Here is a 20,920-nt window from a genome sequence, read left to right on the forward strand (position 1 = left end):
CCTTCCCTGGTACCTCCCTATCTAAAGGTAGCCTAGCAACACCTACTAGCAAGACACTCAAGCGTGCGAACCCTGCCACGAGAGAGGGATAGTTACTAGGTTGCCAGACTTCTATCATCTCGATTTTCCATTCTCAACTAAAAGACAAGAATGATCCGCATGCCCGAATCATAGGACGGTTATTAGGTCTGCAGACCTTGTCCCTTAAATGTTATCATGTCTGCTCACTTGTCAGGGATGTACAGAATCTATCTCCGCAACCACCTCGTGCCTCCGCACAGATATCTCCCTCAGTGAGTATATAAACTCCAGCACATGTATGAAAACGCTCTCTTGAATTCCAGATTCTTCAAGCACTACTTCTCCTTCCTTCTTGCTACTTTTCTGGACTGACTTGAGCGTCGGAGTAGTCCGTCGAAAATCTTCAAAGCCCTACTAGTCCGTTCGTTCAGTTTTTTTCTTCCTCATATTCTTCTCGTCGGCGGGACCACCAACGATTGAGGTGGCATATTCTTGACTGATAGTTTAACCGTCTACGGCATCCAGCCGAAACAGAAACTAATACCAAACGTCCAATCATATATGTTGTGCCAATTCCATGACCTTGTCTGGAAGGCTGCTGCTTTCCTGAATCGACAGAGAAGAGAACATGCTAGCAGATAGCTAAACAAGGGTTTGGATCAGCATCAATAATTCCTAAGTCCTACAAGATCTAGTTCTGCAATAATTATGAGCTTCTGAATCAAGCCATAGTGTGAGAAGGGACCTTCTGTTTCATCTGTCATGATTACTGATGTTTCATCTGGCATCAACTATGAATCTTCCAATTAAGGGCAAAATATGAGTTCAGAATATAAGAGGATCATCATCTTTGAACACTATTAGTCGGAATGTTTAGGATCAGGCAGTTTTATCTCTTCATGAAACGCTACCTTTATTTCTTATTGTATCATATATTAAAGTTTTAGCTAATGCTCTGGAGTAATACCTGTTATTTGATATTTCAATCATCTTGTAAGTTGCAGATCATTAAGTTGCTCGCGTCGATATTCTTTCAAAGTAGTGCCACAATCTAAACTAATTAGAAGCAGTAACCGTGACCAGGAACTCATCCATGAAGTGTATGTTTGTCCAAGTTCTAGCCTTACAAGTCACCGAGTTACAACTCATCTCTACATCTCATAGACTCGGCCCAAAACGCGTGTCCACACTGCCGGCCCGAGTTGACTCTCCAGCCCGTCGGGAGTCAACCCAAACAGACTCATAGACGCTGGCTTTGTGCCATCTGCAGGGGACGAAGCAGGAGCCCGGCGCATGCAGCTGTCGTTTTAAAGTCAAACTACCCCATCAACATAACAAATCGAATCAAATCTACGGCGGCAGAATTTAATAACAAGGACGTCGACCTTCATGCTTTGACTACGAGTGACGTCCACGTGGATGAGACCAGTGATGGCCGTAATTGCCGGACAAGAACGAGTGGCGTCCAAACTAAGGCAGCAGGCGTTTGAAAATCCTGGCCGTGGCTGAAGTGTCGGAGCCACACCCGGAAGCGCGTCAGATCACACGCCCTGGAGCTTTTCGGTTAGACCTGCGCGCCAGAGTTTAAAACATGATCTTGCAGTCAGACGTCGATAAAACAGAATCTGTGTTGACAGCCACGGCCAATCTGTAGCATTAGAGTGGTTGATGAGCAGTTGACGAGCAGTTAAGATGCTCCTAGACAATAATAAAAGCAGAGCACCTAATCATAGACGATACGATGATTGGATTCTCTGTACCTGCAAGTAGTCGATGGAAACCATCAGGGAACAGTAGGTCATCTAACGACGCTCATAGTCAGCTAATCTAGTTGTCAATCTATGTAGTCTGAGTTCATATTGTGTCTAACCAACAACTTTTGAACAAGTTAACCAATCACAAGTGAAATTTCTCCCCAAGGGCACAAGTGAACAAGATTGGACTGGACCACGCACGGATCAACAATGGACTGCCAGGCTTTTCAGCACTTGACTCAGTGCTTAATATACATAAACAGGAAAATTTCCTCACAAATTGAAGTAGGGTAGAGGTGGTGTCTCGTCAAAAGCAGACTTGGCCCCCAAACATGGGAACTGCCAAGCTGTTCTTATCCTTTCTTCAAGTCACATAATTGCCAGTGCACTCTCCTCTCCTCTCCTCTCCTCAGATTTGGGTCGTAATCAACAAACACTCAATTAAGTTATTCAAACAAACTTCCTGACAAGCCGATCCCCCTCTGCTCTGCTGTTGCATGGCTGTTTTTTGCCTCTTTCCTCCCGAAGCAAACAAAGACACTTCGGTTGATTATCTTTCGAGTCAGGTTTGTGAAGGAAACCCGATCCGTCCACTTCAGAGAGTTAGATTTTTCTCGAATCCGCAGTTCAAAGCAAGCACGGGACTGGAGCTATTCGCTGTCACGCGGAAAGACAGAGAGGCATGGCGAACGGTTCAAACGGGGAGGAAGAAGCCCCTCCCCTTTTTTCTTTAAAACCCCAGGATTCGAACCTCGTGGGCCCCTCCCCCTTTTTTCTTTAAAACTTTTTTTTTACGTTTTTTAATTTCGATTTTTTCCCTCATTTTTATTCCATTCCTTCCTTCGCGCCTCGAGGACAGACAGGGTCCAGATTTTCCTTGCCTGAAGGCTTCCCGCTCCGACTCCGAGAGCTGGAAAGTGGAACTTGTACCGTGGACTGTGTCTCGCTCTCGGAGATGGTGGGCCCTCGTGGCCTCTGCTCCTCTTCCAGACTTCCACTACAAAGAGAAAGGAAGAGACAAAGAAAGCGAAGAGGAACGCGTCTGAGATCCACATAGTTGGCTTCAGGCGATGGCTAGCCCTCCGCCGAACCCGTCTCCGTCGCCGCCCAACGGGACCGCCTCGCCACCATCCACGCCCGCTGCTCCGCCCCCTGCCTCTCCTCCGTCTCCCACCATACCGTCCTCTCCGCCTCCCTCCCCTACCCCCGCCAGCCCGACCCCTCCCCCTCCTTCGCCCTCCACCTCGCCGCCTCCCTCTTCCACTCCTTCACAGCCGGCGAGCCCTACCGTTCCGCCTCCGTCGCCTCCCTCCGGTGGGTCACCTCCGCCTCCGGGGACTATTTCTTCCCCTCCGCCTCCGGGGTCATCTTCGGATTCTGGGTCAACGCCGCCATCTTCGGATTCTGGCTCAACGCCGCCATCTTCGAATTCTGGCTCGAAGTCGCTCGTGGTTGGCGTTGCAGTGGGTGGGGTGGTGATCCTGTTGCTGCTAAGCGTGGTCTGCTTCTGTTGTTGGAGAAAAAAGCGACGGCCGCCGCCCCATTCCTACGGAGCTCCTCCTCCACCGCCTCAGAGGAAAGGTTAGATCTAGTTAATGCCGCCAATTCCTGGAAAAGATGCCCTTTTTCTACTTTTTAAGTTGGTAAAATATAGGGAGATTGAAAATTCTGTCTTCTTAGTGGATCTTCGGGAAATTCTATGGATTACGCTATGATCTAATTCTATGTTTATGCCGGTGTTTTTTAGATGATCGTTATGGCGGATATTGGCAACAGAATGCTCCAGCCCCTGGAGATCATGTCATCAAAGTGCCTTCAGGACCTCCACCACTAGCACCACCGCTTACATTGCGTCCTCCACATCCTCCAAGTCATTTTCGACCTCCACCCCCTCCACCTCCACCTATCAAAAGTAGCAGTGGAGGTTCTGGGTCAAATTATTCTGGCTCGGATGTTCCAGTTCCAGTAGCTCCACCATCTCCTGGTGTTGCCCTTGGTTTCTCTAAAAGTACCTTCACCTATGAAGAACTGGCTAGGGCAACTGATGGTTTCTCTGAAGCGAATCTCCTTGGACAAGGTGGGTTTGGTTATGTTCACCGAGGAGTACTTCCTAACGGAAAGGAAGTGGCAGTTAAACAATTGAAAGCAGGGAGTGGACAAGGGGAGCGAGAATTCCATGCAGAAGTTGAAATCATTAGTCGTGTGCATCACAAGCATCTTGTTTCATTGGTCGGATACTGCATTTCTGGTGGCAAGAGGCTTCTTGTTTATGAATTCGTGCCTAACTATACATTGGAGTTCCATTTACACGGTAAGCCATCAGGTCATGTTATTTGGCAAAATTTGTCAAGATGGTTTGCTGTGTTTTGTTTTTTCTCTTTTGTTCTGTAGGTTATACGTAGTACATCAGTACAATAAGGTTCATTGCATCGGATTATATAATATGTCAATAAGAAACAGTAGATGAGATAGCCTTTTACTAAACATGCTTCTTTTTATAAAATATATATTTCTTGGTTATTTTCATGCTAGTTTATGACTACGATAATGTCTAGTGTTATATAAGAAAGCTTCTAGATCTCTTAATACATGCACTCAGTTAAAAGGGACTAGTAGGGAGTCCTTTCCTTTCATCTTAGTGCTTATAACATGATTACTAAATCAATTTCTTGTTGCCTCTAAATTAACTTGTATTATTCTTCATACCAAAAAAAAAAAAAAGAAGTATTATTCTAGACAAGCTGAATACGATGAGCTGCCTAAAATTAGAGATCATAATTTCTTGCTAATTGATAATTTATTGCAGATGCTTATATTTATCTAGATCTGTTGACCGTAACCCTGCTATTCTAGAGGACTTATTTCAGAGTAGTTATATACAACAATGTATTTCATACTGTCCCATTTTTAGTTTAATCAATTTTGAGTTTCTAGTTTTACATCCTTTTATCTGAAAGGTGGTTGATTTTGCAGGTAAAGATCGGCCAACTATGGAATGGCCTACACGACTGAAAATTGCATTGGGTTCTGCAAAGGGGTTGGCATATCTGCATGAAGACTGTTAGTTTTTCTTTTCTTTTTTCCTTGTTGAAGTTCTCATAGTTGAGTTAATCTTCCTAATTGAGCTTGTTGACCTTGTTTCTAACAAATATTAAACTTATCTGCAGGCAACCCTAAGATTATTCACCGTGATATTAAAGCAGCCAATATTCTTCTTGATTATAAATTTGAAGCGAAGGTACATACACATCATTTTTAGTGTGTCTCCATCCAGACTAGAATCCCACTAAAATTTTCTTCAAAGTCAAAGGAATATTGGTGTAATTTGTCAATTTTCTCTACACTATCTCCGTCCAGACTAGAATCCCACTAAAATTTTCTTCAAAGTCAAAAGATTAGTGGTGTCATTTGTCAGTTATCGTGCAGAGAAACATCTCCGCAACACTGCATCCAGTTTAAATAGGATTTTTGTTTACCCCACTCTTATTACTACAGGTTGCTGATTTTGGGCTTGCAAAGTTAGCTTCTGAGAATGACACTCATGTCTCGACGAGAGTTATGGGAACATTTGGGTATACTGCACTTTTTCCTCATTGCAATTTCCTTACCTTAAATGTGTGCAATTTGTATTGGATAGATGGTTCCTGTAATTACAACCTTGACCAATAGTGATTTTAGTTTATGCATTAGGATATGCCTAGTTTCACATCTTTGTCCAGGATCTTACTTTCATTTTCAATGAAGTTTCTTACTATACAATTGACTTCCAACTCATTAATAACCATGTATTCTTTCAGTTATCTGGCCCCTGAATACGCATCGTCAGGCAAACTCACTGATAAATCAGATGTCTTTTCATTTGGTGTCATGCTACTGGAGCTAATCACTGGTAGGCGACCTGTTGATTCATCCCAAAGTTTCATGGATGATAGTTTAGTTGACTGGGTTAGCATTCTGCACTCCTTGTTACCTATGCATTTTTTGTTTATTATCCATGCTCCACTCTTATTCTTTCTGGTAACTACAGGCAAGGCCATTGCTTACTCGAGCTCTGGAGGATGGCAACTATGATGCTCTTGTTGATCCAAACTTGGGAAAGAACTTCAATCCTAGTGAGATGGCTTGCATGATTGCTTGTGCTGCAGCTTGTGTGCGCCACTCCGCAAAACGACGACCAAGAATTAGTCAGGTGCTATTTCCTTCTACCTTATATTTGGTCTTCTTCGCGTAGATTATACAATACATACCATATGTCAGTTGTAACATCTATATATTCAACTCTGCAGTTTGTTTCATGAAAGTTCACACACTTTAAACAATTTTGGCACCTAATTGCAGTTGTTCACCTCCTATCTTATAATCATATACTTTTGGATATTCATCTCAACCTTCATGAATATACAAAGGTTACTTGGTGTTCACTAACTCGAGTGAAACAAAACAGATTGTCCGCGCATTGGAAGGAGACATGTCTCTTGAAGATTTGAATGAAGGTGTTCGACCAGGCCATAGTAGGTTTTTCAGTTCATACGGCAGCTCAGACTATGATTCTATCCAGTATAATGAGGACATGAAGAAGTTTAGGAAAATGGCATTCGGAACTCGAGAGTATGAAAACACTGAACAGAGTATCGGATATGGCCAGAATCCATCATCGTCAAGTGGTGAAGGTCAGCCAAGCTATCAGGGTCGGTAGTTTGTGATGAACTTTTGGCTATTGAGTCACTGTAAAGCTCAACCTTATTGATCCAGATTTTTCATATAATGCAATATAGTTTCTGTTTAGGCTTTCCATTTCGTTGCACTTTTCCTCAACATACTGGTGAATGGCTAACTTATTCTTTGGATGTGGGAAAGCTTACAATGCCCCTTTTTGTATTTTCTTAATATAAATGAAATACATGGTGAAATTTCTTTTATTCATCAGTACATATTTTCCTGAAACTCGATTACTTTCTCCTTTTTTTCAAATGTCTTTTTGACAAAATATAATTGAGTTGAGCTTGCTTTGAAAGTAAAAAATAATAATAAATAAATTATCATGCTAGTTTTATGGGGCTTGGGAATTTTGTTCAACTGATTAGGAAGGAAAATAGTGGCTCCCATGTGAGTTTGTCTAGGAATTTTGTAAAGCTGGTAACGAAGAAAAAGCTAGTGGCTCTCATGTGAGTTTGTTCTTAAAAGCTTATGCTACACTGCTACAGCTCAATTGATGACCATCTACGTCTATGTTTCGTTTGGTCCAAACAGACTTTTGTAGATTGGATTAAAAATTTCTTTAGCACTAATTTTCATATTTAAAAAGTATATTACATTTGTAGATTAAAATTGACATCTTTGTCAAATTTAGTGGAAGAAAGATAACTCACCTTAAGGATAAAGACAAATCTATCAGAGAATTTTAGTGCCACCTTGGATTTCCATCTTCGCCTCTAAATTATGGTCTTGTAACCTGCACTAGAATTCTGAAATAACTCCCTACTGATTCAAAAATACGTAGCACAGTCTAAATTCTGCTAGACTATAGAAAAAAATATTTATTTTTTTACGATCCTTAGAATTACGTACTTAAGGAGAAATAATATCCTTAAGCTAGATTATGTACGTACTTAAGGCAATCATAATCATCATATATAAACTAAAACTCCTTTTTTTCTTTGAGCAGTATATGGAGTAGTTTCACTTGCCATTCCTAAATCTTGATGATAAAATAACGTTGTTTTAATTTTTGTTCGATTGAATTTATCTCTTGTCAAATCGCTCGACCTGCAGATTAACCCGTAGATAGTAGGGAAGAAAAAAATATGTCAGAAGACAGCACCATAAAAAATCCGGAAGACAAGCTTGAGCTTTACGCTTGAGGTAGAGATCTGGGATTATGAAAAAGAGAGGTTGATGCCAATTACTACTGGTTAATGAAATCACAAAAAAAAACAGTAATTGGTCACGCAATGTGCAACAGTATTTTCCAATTCATGGAAAGGATGAGATGTTTACCAGAAGTCTGGAGTTACATTTTCTCATTGGACTGAGAGATCAATTCTGGCTCTTGTGATCTTTCCAAGTTATGGAAGGATGAAAACCACTGCTTCCAAGGAGCATCCCCTTGTTGCTCAATCCAAGACAAGAAAGAGCTGTCTAACAAGCAAAAAAAATTTACATAAAGGAGTTGGTATCGGACAGGAACATATCTAAAATTTGCAACTTGGACAGCAGGCCAGACTGTTCCTCCAACAATAAGAGCCGGGAGGAAATCTCTTTTCACGTCTTCCTTCACTTGCTCTACGCTCCTGCCCGAGGCGAAGCCAATATAAGAGAAAAAGATTAGAAGATCGAGTGGTCCGAAGATTAGCCCATCTGCGGCAACTTTTGCTGTTACAAACTTGAATGACTTTGGTTGCAGTTGAAGCCTTCGCATGGAACGGTCCAAGTATTCATACCTGGGAAAAGCAAGAAAGAGAAGTTGGAATATGTTTGATAAGAATGTCCAAGCCAAAAAAGAGAAATACTTGAATGGTTCAAGGAGTATATTCCAAGCTAAATTAGTACAGACTGCACAATTAATTTTAAGAAAGAAAAGTTGGAATATGTTTGATAAGAAAGTCCCAAGTCAAAAAAGAGAGTACTTAAATGGTTCAAAGGCTGTATTCTGAGCTAAATTTGTATAAACTGCAAAACTAATTTTGCTTCCTAAACACCGGGTGATACTTTTTACCATCCCTCTTCTTGGCTAGATAAACATATTATTATAAAGGGGAAATCATATGATAAATTGTTTTGTGTTGTAGTTATTATATCTTTTTGAATCATAATGTTTCCCTTTTATCTTGCATATGACAAAGTTAAGTTATTAAGTAGCCTAAAGTGTCGATTTCATATTGCAAGATCTTCATCCCTAAACTAAAGAAACCATACAATGTTGGAATTCACTACAAAGTTCAAAAAACATCTGAACACTGCTCCATCTCCTTAATTAAGCATTATACACATATAATGTTATCTAAACTGAAGGAAAATGTCACTATAACAAGTTTTATCATAAAAAATAAAAGAAAATAAAATGGCACAAAAAACATTAGCAGCAGTTGCTACTGTATAGCCTATGGAATTGTATGGCATACCCAGGTATCATTATGAAAGGAAATAAATTTTTTATAAGGAACCTTGTTTTTGGATAATAATACTCATCTTAGTTTACTTTACAAGGATACTTTTTTTGGGATAGATAAGGCTAATAGTTCCATAGCTATGTTTGTTCAAAGAAAATAAATGTTTGGACCAAAAAAATTTTGTTAAAAGAGATTGGTCCCTGATTTGAACTAGCCAGATAACCAACCACAAATGGGAAAGAAGGCGCATCTACAAAATCTACATCTAAGTAATTGCTCTCCATCATACTCTTCCTCCAAGTAATCACTGTCCATTATCCCTTGATTATTAACTGTTGATCCTCTTTGATCATTGATTTAATTGGAATGAGAAATTTTTTTTTCTGAAATCACCACATTCTGAAATTAGTACAAATGATGCCCTTTTGCAAACATCCAAGGTATAATGTACTCGTTGACGAGACGCCAGAATGTCAGTTTGAGTTGATATAGGAAGATCTGCCTTCCTATATAGAGATCTCACCCATCTATATGCTCTTTGAGCCCAGTCCTCAACTCATAAGAAACAAGACAAGAAGTCTCAATGGCAAACTCCCCTAAGTTTTAGTTTGATAAAGACTATCAAGCATATATATATTCATTCCATTCATTTTTGCTATTAAAAGATTGGATTCAATAAACCAGATTATGCAATTGGAGATTTGTTCCCAACATGTTTGTTATGCATCAACATATATAACTCAGAATAAGCTTAACTCCAGCTGAGAGTTCTCTTAGGCAAGGAATACCCATAGCTGGAGGAGATTATCTACGTGTAATAATACTAGGATAGTTTTTGATTGTTGCTAAAATAACTGCCCGCGGGTGGTAGAATATCTTGTCTGCCTAAGATCCTCTACTTCACACCACTAAAAGACTACATAGACTCCCTTTTAAAAGTGCTACTTTGTTATGCTTTCTCATTGTCAATTAACTAAGTAGAGCAAACAACCCCCTTATATTCAAGCTTTAAGGCTCTGTTTTTGTCCCCGGGGCAATGGTGCCACGGTAGAACATCCAAGTTGTCACCGAGGCACTTGCGGTTCGACAACTACGGCGCAAAGATTTTCCTCCAAGTGGGGAGCGCAATCAAAGGATGTTGGGCGTCAGGTTGGCCGTTGCGTGCACTTCCCGATTTAGGAAAAACCGGTCAATTAGAGATAGTCAATAGATTTATCATTTAAGGCTCTTTCTTACAAACAACTAGGAAAAGAAAGTAGGGAAAAAATCAAAGGAAAAAATTGTAAAATATTTTTCAACTGAAAATTTTTTTTTGACAGAAAGAAAGAGGGAGAAAAAATTTTCAACACTTCATTTGCCAAAGTTTTTTTTTAAAAATAAACCATAAATCAAATAAATTTGAAAACAATTGAATTTTTGAAAACTAGGATTTGAGCTCCATTCCATAGGAAAGTGAGTTTTCTGCCTACAACCAGACGGATGCAATATAAATGAAAATTGTGGACAAAAATGTTTTCCCTCCAGCATTTTCTATCAAAGGAAACAGAGGGACAATGCAACTTAGAAATTTTTTGTCACTTTATTTCCTTCCTGCTTTTCTTCCGTCAAAGGAAACAGTGTAAATTTTTTATATGAACTGTATTTATGTTGCTGCTGTATGTTTGTGTAGGAAACACGAGTAGGGAGACCATAATTCTAATTAAACATGTATTCTAACAGTGAGATGGATAAAATTGTATATGTGTCAATTAAAAGAGATTGAATTAGATTCACAAAATATAGTCTCCTTTAACACCTAATAACACAATATCACATGTGGGACTAAACCTATATATCATAACATATATAAATATATAAACTCTAACACTTCCCTCAATTATCCCAGTAGTTGTCTATTGATGAGAATAAGTGAATAGAACATGAATGATAAAAATGAACTCAAAGCAAATGTAACCAGATGATTTCATAAATCCTTACCAGTAGTGGCCAACTGGCCCCACAAATGCAAATCCAAACATGCTTGTGATAGCCACTCTTCTCCAGTCTATTTTGACCTCCTTGTTTTCTTCCTGCAAAATATACAGATGCCCCAATTATGAACCAGGCTGCACTAGTCAACTTGGACATAGGTGAAGATAGTCCCCAATATCAATTTCTTCTCCTTGTAATAAGCTTTTATCAAAGTATCATTGGTAATTTGATGCAATCAGTTGATCAGCAACAGTAGGCTCAAGTAACAAGTTTACTTGTCTGTCGCAGGGAATAGAATAAGCTATTAGTATACCAAAATATTGATATTCTATCCACTCTTCCTGTTAGCATAATCATTTCCCTTGAGAAATTTGAAGGAGGCCAAGGTTTTGTTTGGCACCAATTTTAACACTTGTGAAGCGGATAAAGATAAAAACTCTTCAATAATACTAGAAAATATTCACATCTTAGATGTTTGCATCAGATATCTTCATGTGATCTCACAGACAATTCTACTATGTTTCTAAAGCCTCAAGAATAGTGAATGTCAAATACAAGGACTAGTATCTTTTATATGATTAAGTTTCATGAATGATAGCTTATAAATTATAAGGGAATGTGAATATAAAAGGTTCTTCATTATACAAATATTACTCAATTATTAATTGAGTCAGAATTAATAATATTTTAAACTTTTTCTAATAGAGGTAGTCATTGACAAAGGAACTTTAGTCTATTCTTTTTCAATTGTTTACATTAGAAAAATGAAACAGATTAGAGAGTGCTATACTTGTATATAAAGACAATCAGCTTCATTTTAATTGGGAAAAACATTGTAGATTCAAGAATCAGCTATTCTTAATTAAGCATATGTCTTCAGATTTTAAAGATGATTGATGCAACACAAGGATAAATAGTCTCATGAACTCACAAAGAGTAAATTTATTAAGCGAAAGATGATTAACACGTGTGGATTGAGTCCCCTTTACAAGACTCCAATGAGCAGGCAAGGAGTGCAATCAGAGGGATGCATTGGGCAATGTGTCAACTTGCAAGGATTGTGAGAGAGCATGGTGAAGCAACATCAACTGGGTGAGTTCACACAGAACTTTAATACTAAATTAATGTTGCACAAGAATAAGCAATCTCACCGAGAGAAATAAACAATCTAACATCGGGAATGAAATTCATGAAGAAAAAATTTATTAAGCAAGAGACGATGAGGGAATTGGGATCCCTTTGAAAGATTTTAATCCAAACAAAATTAAAAAATTCAAGGGAATAAATGGTTGTATATCTAAAAAGACTCAATCAAACTAGTAAATAAATCAAACTACAAACTACAAAAAATCCAAAATAAATTAAATTTTTACCAAAATTATCTTACACTGTTAATAAGATAATTACCACTAAAGACTACCTTAACTAACTCATCCTCCTAAATAACAGGATCTTCCAAAATAAGTTATCACAAAATCTAAAACTTTTAAAAATTAAACTTCTCGTTTGCATTGATGATATGGCCAAAATGTTTTACACTAGTTCTTAAGCACCATAAAGATTCTCCCTTTCTCATTGGATGGAGTATGCAAAGCCAAGACAAAGGTTCTAGCTATTATTAAGGTTCTCAGAAGACACCCAAGTAAAAAGGAATTACAGAACAATCAGGCCAATCTAACTTAACAAGGAATTTAATCTCATTACTCATTCACCCAATCTCCAATACTGTAACCTTGTTTACCTCAATAAAATAACTATTCTCCCATTAGAGACGATCTAAATCAACCACACCAACATTGGGCACTTCATCATATACAAACTCGATCACAATTGAAGACAAAATTAACTCAAGATCCGAACAAACCCTTTATCGTAAACCCAACTGCAAGCGATAAAGGTCAACAATACCAAGAAAAAACTCACAATACCCACATATCAACAAGTTTCAAAAGAGAAAGTAATCATAGCAACCAACACCATGCCAAGATCGCAATGCAAAAAGGGCAAGGGCAAAAGAAGAGAAAAAACGATGATCAACTTACCTTTTTGTTATGCGATTTATCCCTCAGGGTCCTCTGAGTAACCACCTGGGCTCCGATGTCTCCCAAGCCCCAGAGGATACCGGAGCTAACCACCTGAGTCTTCACCGGGTGAACGGCGAGGCAGTTCTGATACCATTTCCACAGCTTCAACATTGATTAAGAAGCAGAGCAATGGATGAGCGGAATGGTGACGGAACTAGCGGAGGAAAGGCTTGATTTTTCACGTTCTCTACTCGAATCGATCGAAAAAGCAGAGTAACCCACAAGATTGGGGACGAAGACCGAAAATCGCCAATAGATGCGACTGCGAGCGTCCCCAGCAGCCGGGCAACATTTTTGTCGTTGAATTGCATAAAGGACCCTATAAATCAGAATTTTCTAATCAATCACCTGATCTCCAAAATCAACGGTTCAAATTAGCCCCTCGCCTATACAAACCCTAACTGAGTTTTCCTGTCCCCCTGCCTTCTCGTAGACTGTATCGGCTCTCCTTCCATTTCCTGCCACCTCTAATTAACCGAAGCACAGCAAACCCTAACCCGCCCACCGATCGCAAGCATGGCGAGCTCCTACGACTACGACGATGGTTCGCTTGACTCTAGGTACGCCCGGCCTCCTTCCTCCGGCCAGGGAGGAGGGGCCGCCGCCGAGATCAGCTACGACCCTAACTTCGTGCCGGATTCCGTGAAGACTTTCGTTGTCCACCTGTATCGCCACATCCGCGAGAAGAATGTGTACGAGATCCACCAGATGTACGAGGGGAGCTTCCAGAGGCTTAGCGACCGCATGTTCCGCGAGAACCCCTGGCCCTCCGTGGAGGCCATCGCCCCCTACGTCGACAACGACCATGTATTTTGTCTCCTTTACCGTGAGATGTGGTTCCGCCACGTCTACGCCCGGCTCGCACCCACGGGGCAGCAGCGAGTGGAGTCGTGGGACAACTATTGCAGTCTCTTCGGCGTGGTGCTCCATGGGGTCGTTAGCATGCAGCTGCCGAACCAGTGGCTGTGGGATATGGTGGATGAGTTCGTCTACCAGTTCCAATCATATTGCCAGTACCGAGCCAAACTTAAGAACAAGACCGAGGAGGAGTTGCAGTTTCTGCGGCAGTATGATCAGGTTCGTATCATGGAGCGACTATATTATTTTTTACTTTTTAAAATGCTTTTCTAACCTGCTTAGTCTTTGATGTTAAACGAACTGAGAAGAAATTTCAGTATGCTTTCACAATGAATTCAGAACAAATAAAATAATAAAAATAAAGAATACAACATAATTCGTTCTAGTATTAAAGCAGGCATAATCTCCGCAGGCACTATTAGGGCTTCATATCTCTTCCGAGTTAGGAAAACCATATGCACTAATTAATTTGTACACAAACTACATGCTCTAATTAATTTGTGTTTGTCCTAATAGTGTGGATCAAAGACTAAGCACCCAAAATGATTGTCCTACCAGTGTGGAACTAAGCACCCAAAATGATTGTCGTTACCTAAACAATGCTGATTCATGCACATGGTCTGGATGCGTTTTAGGCTATTTGCAACATTCTCCTCCAACTCGTGGACCTCCCTTCCGCTCATCCAATTCGAGTAGGGCAAAATGAAATTGAGTCATATCAAAATATTCTCAATGATAGTATTAGTGAACCTTTTATACAGATACATATTTCAATTTTTATTTCTACGAACTAGTTGTGGTTGACTTGTGAATCTTCTTACATAATAATTCATTAGATAGTACAAGAAATCTTGGTACGATATCTTCAGATCAAATCCCAAAAGATTCTTCAGATTATGTGACAGAAAACAAATGAATTTTTAAAAGATTCAACTTAATGAATTGTGGACTTTGTGTTCTCATGTCACATGATGTGACTCCTTGAAGATGACAATGTCTATTGTATGTTCAAAGCGGGATGGCTCTGTTTTCGTCGGGAGATGGACAATGCCCTCCTCCGTCATGACCAACTGCATGATTTACCTCCTCATAAATAGTCGGGATGGCTAGTAGTGTTGAAATGTTGAGCTTACTTGTTTCTGAAGGGTACATATATGGTTCTTATTTGAGAAAATATTGAGATTTACAGTGGAGATAGACTTTGATGACAGCTACCATGGTACCAAACTATCTATATTTGTTGGAGGGCTTCTTTAATATCCCACGCACTAGGTATTGAACCACATTGTGTTAATGTTCACCTTTGTTTTTAGTCAGCACTAAGTATCCAGTCCTTTGAACCGACTAATTTGGGGGTGACCGGTCTGGCCTCATAGAAGTTTTCTATTGGCCACAAGGATAAATTGTGAAGCGCTCGCAGCGGGTGACTTAGCGGTCCAATGTTTTTAGGTTAACTGCCCATTGAGAGAAATTCATCCGACAATTTGTCGTAGTTAGGATTCGATCCTTAGATGCATGGGAAATTGCATAAGCACCTTACTGCTGCATCATAGCCCTGGGGAGCCAACATGGGTGTTAATGTTCATCAACGAATAGGAAGATGATAGATAGGACAACATGGGTGGCAGAAACCAAGACTCTGGTGATCAAGTTTGCTAGGGTGGATGCGATTCAATCTGGCACATTGTTGGTGCTTGATTGGGGCCTTTGGAAGAGGGGAAAATGACCATGAGCTTGGGAGGAGATTGTTGTGCAGTGGCCCTTAGGGTCACATGAGCATCATCATCATGCTAAGCATAATCAATTTTGTACATATCTAATTAGTGCTATTCTACGACCATTGTTTGGATAATCAATTACCATTTTTTTGTCCTTGGTCTGAATAACTGCCTATAAGGTGAATGACATTATTTGAAGTTGTTTTAAATGGGGATTTTGTAGGGATTTTTATAACATTTATATCTTTTCTTATGAGAAATTGAGAAAGAATTGAATTTCAAGAGAAATTGCTAAGGGTTCTACAGTTTGTTGATCTAGGATATCTAAGGGAATTCCAATGGGCATGTGATCAGGATGAACCCGTTAAATTCTATGTGATTTATCTAAAATTCCGAACATCTTTCACTCAGGTTATTTTTGTGATCTCTTTTGAGTAAGCTTCTCAAATTATGACTAGGAAATAGCACTACAAGAACAAGGTTGTTTGAAGAGATTGTTGAACCCTCTAAATCATTCACTTGTTGAAAAATTATAAGCATGAAGAACTCCAACTGGGTATTTGGCTTACTAGTGTGTTCTTCAGAAGCATGCTTAATGCTTATGTCATTGCATTTTCCATCCTTAGTTAGTCTCATGAGTTGCCTCATTGTGGAGGCACTTAAGTTTTGTAATTTGCTTGAGCAGATCAGTATTTTATTTATCAATCCTAGGCAGGATGCTTCCTTGCTTCATCTTCCCTTAAGTTTTGTTCCATCATTTTCTCCCTTGTGAATTTCAAAGTTTCAAATGCTTCTCACTAGTGATGGTCACACCAATCTAACATTTTTCTAATTTGGATCATCAACATGTATATGACCTTTAGTGATAAATGGAGGAATAAGATTCATATAGTTGTACAACTCTGCATTTATTCTGTGAACTTCTAACACTATTTTATTTCTATTAAATAACAGCCATCATACTTCTTGTTCACAGGCATGGAATATATATGGAGTATTGAATTACTTGCAAGCTTTGGTTGAGAAATCAGCTATTGTTGATATCTTGGAAAGGGAGAAAGAGGGCCTGGAACAATTCACTGCTACTGATGGTTATGATTATGAAGGTGGAACTAGCAATGTCCTCAAAATGCTTGGTTATTACAGCATGATTGGTTTGCTGAGAGTTCATTGCCTTTTGGGAGATTATCATACTGGGTTGAAGTGTTTGGCCCCTATTGACATCAGCCAACAAGGCGTTTACATGATTGTGATCGGAAGCCACATATCTACCATATATCATTATGGGTTTGCAAACCTAATGCTGAGAAGGTTAGCTGTTTTATCTTCTTTTTTATTATGAGGAAAAGAAACTTTGGTCTTATTGACTAACAATGTTATCTGTATGTTATGTTATATTATGCCATTTATTTATAATTATAAGCGTGACCATTATCTTTTTGTCAGTAAACATGAAAGTAACTTTTCCAAAGGAATGAATTATACAAATTGAGGGATAAACATTTCTAAGACTTATTTCCTTTCCTTTCCCTAATATATCCTTATCGACCTGGATCCCAAGGTATACACTATTCAGCAGCCTCAATGGTTGCTACACATAAATGAAAATTTTCTTATGATTATCTTCCTGTTATTTGCTCATTTCTAATTCAGAGAATCATCTTGAATCTCTTTCCTCTGTCTATGGAACCCTTCAAACAAATTGAATTTGATTTTTTTTCTGTATATAATATTTCTTTTCTAGCACTATTATTGTTAGAATCACCAAATTACTGCACTCACATTCATCTTTTAGATGCAAGAAAATTAATGGGGAATCTCATGATAAATTAATTGGTTAAAACTGTGATTCATCTATTTGTTGACACATTGTGGTAATGTTTATTGGTTACAATTCATGTCTTTCTTTTCTACTTGCTTTGATGTATGCACTGATGCTTGTTTTCATCTTATCACTTGCACTTATGATTTTTTACTGCCTTATTGAAAGGTATGCTGAAGCAATACGAGAATTCAATAAAATCCTACTATATATTCTAAAGTACAAGCAGTATCATCAGAAGTCACCACAGTATGATCAGATACTTAAGAAAAATGAACAGATGTATGCCCTATTGGCTATTTGTCTATCTTTATGTCCACAAAACAACATCATTGAGGAGAATGTAATCATTCAATTGAAGGATAAATACAATGAGAAGATGACAAAGATGCTAAGGTATGATGATGAAGCATACACTGTGTATGACGAGCTCTTTACATATGCCTGCCCAAAATTCATCACCTCATCAGCTCCTGTTCTTGAGGAGCCTCTGATAAATTACAACCAGGTGATTATGCTTCCCTTTGTGGATCATCATCTCATCTATTCTTATTGATGCTTTTTTTTTTTGTTTTGTAATTTACTTTCAGATCAATGCTGCACTAAATTTTTGTCAGTTTAATTTCACATATCAAAAACATTTGTCCATAGCAAATTTTAATTGTTCTATTTTTTAGCTGGATGGATTAGTCGTATTTTTGGTCATGTTCTTGATGTATAACTGTAACTTTAAAATTCAGAGAGTTCTTGACTGCACCATTTTTTTTTGTTTTATCCTTGTTTGCCAAAATGTAATTCTGAACAGTATGTGGTGTATGAAACTTATTAAATTTGATTAGTTAACCACTTATTCCAAAAGCTTGGGTTATTTGCAAAGAAATCTATTTATATAATGAACTACTGCTCTTGTCCATGTGAGGCCAATGGGCATGTAGCCTCTTAATTTAAACATATCCTCTATCATCCATCATAACTCAATGGTATGGTCTCTTTTTCTATTTTTCACTGATACAAGGTAGGGTTCAAACCCCAACCTCCTGATCTGATACTATGTTAAAGTTGATTACTAACTAATCCAAAAGCCCCAAAAGCTCAAGGGAAGGAACTTATTTATATTTATATACTAGACCACTGCATGTCCCTGTGGGACCAAGGCATAAGGGCCTTCTTCCTTCAACAAAACTATTGACTTTTTATGTAGTTGTCTTTGTTAATTGACTATCAGTATAGGCTTGCAAGAACTAGTAACTTTCTCTTAATTAGATATGCCAAGCTTGCAGGCTTTATATTCTGAATGACGAATGCAGGATGCTTACAGGCTTCAGTTGAAATTGTTTCTCTATGAAGTAAAGCAGCAACAGTCACTATCTAGTCTGCGCAGTTTCTTGAAGTTATACTCGGCCATATCAATTGGGAAACTTGCTGCATATATGGAAGTGGATGAATCCACTATGAGGTATGTATATTTGAATTCTTATATATTTTATGAGAAACCTTCTGTTCTCTTCCTATTCTGCATCTATTTCTCAAAGCACTAACCATGGTCCATAAATCCTTCTAACCTTTAGTAAGTCAACTAATTGAATTTCAGTTATCTATTTGTTTCTTGACTTTGAGTTAGCTTTTCTCTGACAGAACAATCTTGATGGCGTACAAGCACAAGATGCATTCTGTTGCTAGTGATGGAAAGATTATTTCTAATGCAGATATAGACTTCTACATCAGTGAGGTAAGTTGCATGTGATTGGCTCAGCATCTGACTTTCTGTCAATAAATGGTTGGCGCGTGTGATTTGTTCATAGTGTTTTTGGCTTCAATATTTTATTTAGTATTTTGAGTTCAGCAATAATTGAAAGCTTAACCAAGTGTTGGAACAAGTCCTTTTTCCCTTATAAAGAGGAGAAATGCAGTATATTAAGAAAACATCAGAAATTGAATACAGAATGCTTATAATTATTAGTCATGGGTTTCTTTTGCATTTCTTTCTTCCATAATTGTTTTACAAGTCCATTTTCTGCAACTTATGGAATCTGGCCTATGCTTTGATGCCTTTTCTTATGATTAATAAACTCAATGCAGGACATCATTCATGTAGTGGAGTCCAAACCATCAAAGCTCTATGGTGACTACTTTTTACGTCAGATCTTAAAGGTTTGTTGCCTAGCCTTGTATCTGATTAATAATTTCACTAAAGCTCTCAAATAAATACTTGTACAGTGTTTAAATTTATCAAAACGCTCCCTTCTGATTGGTTTTGCCCAAATCATTGCCCAAGAAATGCTGCCCTTCTCTATCTTGTTCCCATGTTTACCCTCGGCCTAAACCAAATCAGCTTGCATGGGGCAAACTCATACAGAATTAGCATGTGTGATCCAAAAATGACTTTTTCAGTTGTCAACCAACTCAAATAAACTGTTTATGAATGAAAATGACGCTGAAAACCAGTTTGCAATCCATTCTAAAATTGGACATTCACCCATCTTAATGCGCCATTATTGTGAGAATCTAAAATGATCATTTTAGGTGCAAAGGAACTTAAACATGTAAATTTTTAATGAAAATCATTGTGCAAGTTTGATTCCAGAACCAGCTTGCAAACCATTCTTTGCCAAGTAGACCTACATGGAAATTTACCTATATTATGCATTATTAGATGTGAGAGTAACATTTTATGTGAAAAGGAACTCAAACAAATGGGTTTTAGAAAAGAAAGATAATCAGCAGGAATAAATTTTGGAAAGATTTTCTGAATAGAAGGTTAAAACAAGTAAACAGAGTTAGTTAGTGAGGGGCACTATTTGGTAATTTTTTATTATTGGAGCATGATTTGGCAAGAACAATTAGAAAAGGTATGTTTTGGTAAATTGCTCTGATTTGCTGACCTTCTGATATACCCTGCAGTTTGAGGAGATGATCAGCGAACTGGACAAAGTAAAGTTGGACTGATCATTGGTGACCAATGCTTTCCTTTTTTTCGCATTGTCTTGCAGGTTAACCTTATTTTTGTTTTTGTTAGTCTCATAGTGTATTCTCCTCCATGGAAATCACATTCATACTGTAATAGACATCTTCTTTATCTGTTGTTTTCCATCAATTATGGTCTTGGATTCTAAAGACCGATGAGTGCCTTTTTAACATATACGCTCAATCTAGTTAGTTTCCTACAATTTTGTCTAGTTAGCACAGAGCACGCAGATTACTGATTACCTGTAGCTGAAGATATCAGAACTCAATATTTCAGTTGGTCAATGAATAGGTATTTGTTGTCATCGTTTTTATCTCCATTTCTATTGATTTTCATCTCTTATTTCATTTTTGAATTAATAGACATACTCTAATCTAGGAACCAACTTGTCTGTCCTGTTACTTGGACTGTTAGGCATGTAAAATGCATATTATTTAAGGAATCAGATGTCAAATTTTAAAATCTAAATTCGAAAAAAAAACACTAATTATGATCTCACAAGGTTTATGCTCACCAAAGATTGCAGCAGCTATCAGCCATTGAGCTACATAAGAGGCTGCATGATGCAAACTAAAAACACCAGACGCATCGTTGCCCACCGAAATCTACAACACAAAG

The 20,920-nt window shown here is 38.3% G+C and overlaps 3 protein-coding genes across 3 annotated transcripts; 2 read left to right on the forward strand and 1 right to left on the reverse strand.

Annotated features, from left to right (window-relative positions):
- Nucleotides 1-2,645: 2,645 nt before the first annotated feature.
- On the forward strand, nucleotides 2,646-6,701 carry LOC141830406 (proline-rich receptor-like protein kinase PERK15). Its single transcript, XM_074717839.1, has 8 exons — nucleotides 2,646-3,356; nucleotides 3,523-4,086; nucleotides 4,749-4,835; nucleotides 4,943-5,013; nucleotides 5,271-5,347; nucleotides 5,573-5,720; nucleotides 5,803-5,964; nucleotides 6,220-6,701. The coding sequence occupies exons 1-8, from the start codon at nucleotides 2,846-2,848 to the stop codon at nucleotides 6,469-6,471; spliced, it is 1,872 nt and encodes a 623-aa protein (XP_074573940.1). The 5' UTR covers nucleotides 2,646-2,845; the 3' UTR covers nucleotides 6,472-6,701.
- A 972-nt stretch (nucleotides 6,702-7,673) lies between these two features.
- On the reverse strand, nucleotides 7,674-13,219 carry LOC141830407 (uncharacterized). Its single transcript, XM_074717840.1, has 3 exons — nucleotides 12,898-13,219; nucleotides 10,862-10,953; nucleotides 7,674-8,215 (listed from the first exon to the last, which is right to left on the reverse strand). The coding sequence occupies exons 1-3, from the start codon at nucleotides 13,048-13,050 to the stop codon at nucleotides 7,786-7,788; spliced, it is 675 nt and encodes a 224-aa protein (XP_074573941.1). The 5' UTR covers nucleotides 13,051-13,219; the 3' UTR covers nucleotides 7,674-7,785.
- A 140-nt stretch (nucleotides 13,220-13,359) lies between these two features.
- Nucleotides 13,360-20,504, forward strand: LOC141830766 (uncharacterized). The gene is made up of 7 exons (XM_074718190.1): nucleotides 13,360-14,016; nucleotides 16,492-16,826; nucleotides 17,506-17,845; nucleotides 18,645-18,793; nucleotides 18,973-19,066; nucleotides 19,417-19,488; nucleotides 20,239-20,504. The coding sequence occupies exons 1-7, from the start codon at nucleotides 13,456-13,458 to the stop codon at nucleotides 20,281-20,283; spliced, it is 1,596 nt and encodes a 531-aa protein (XP_074574291.1). The 5' UTR covers nucleotides 13,360-13,455; the 3' UTR covers nucleotides 20,284-20,504.
- The last annotated feature ends 416 nt before the right edge of the window (nucleotides 20,505-20,920 follow it).

This window comes from Curcuma longa, chromosome 6, assembly GCF_044706935.1.
Source record: "Curcuma longa cultivar G26 ecotype Majalengka, Jawa Barat chromosome 6, ITB_CL_G26_1.1, whole genome shotgun sequence".
In the NCBI taxonomy this organism is placed as follows: Eukaryota; Viridiplantae; Streptophyta; class Magnoliopsida; order Zingiberales; family Zingiberaceae; genus Curcuma; species Curcuma longa.

What these genes read in the sequence shown, in the direction of transcription:
- LOC141830406 (XM_074717839.1), top strand. Translation starts at nt 2,846, where the DNA reads ATGGCTAGCCCTCCGCCGAACCCGTCTCCGTCGCCGCCCAACGGGACC. An exon ending in TCCACCGCCTCAGAGGAAAG is followed by an intron (nt 3,357 to 3,522) that starts GTTAGATCTAGT and finishes GGTGTTTTTTAG; the next exon opens with ATGATCGTTATGGCGGATAT. An exon ending in ATGATAGTTTAGTTGACTGG is followed by an intron (nt 5,721 to 5,802) that starts GTTAGCATTCTG and finishes TGGTAACTACAG; the next exon opens with GCAAGGCCATTGCTTACTCG.
- LOC141830407 (XM_074717840.1), bottom strand. Translation starts at nt 13,050, where the DNA reads ATGTTGAAGCTGTGGAAATGGTATCAGAACTGCCTCGCCGTTCACCCG. An exon ending in ATAAATCGCATAACAAAAAG is followed by an intron (nt 10,954 to 12,897) that starts GTAAGTTGATCA and finishes TATATTTTGCAG; the next exon opens with GAAGAAAACAAGGAGGTCAA. An exon ending in GGGCCAGTTGGCCACTACTG is followed by an intron (nt 8,216 to 10,861) that starts GTAAGGATTTAT and finishes TGCTTTTCCCAG; the next exon opens with GTATGAATACTTGGACCGTT.
- LOC141830766 (XM_074718190.1), top strand. Translation starts at nt 13,456, where the DNA reads ATGGCGAGCTCCTACGACTACGACGATGGTTCGCTTGACTCTAGGTAC. An exon ending in TTCTGCGGCAGTATGATCAG is followed by an intron (nt 14,017 to 16,491) that starts GTTCGTATCATG and finishes TCTTGTTCACAG; the next exon opens with GCATGGAATATATATGGAGT. An exon ending in TAGACTTCTACATCAGTGAG is followed by an intron (nt 19,067 to 19,416) that starts GTAAGTTGCATG and finishes AACTCAATGCAG; the next exon opens with GACATCATTCATGTAGTGGA.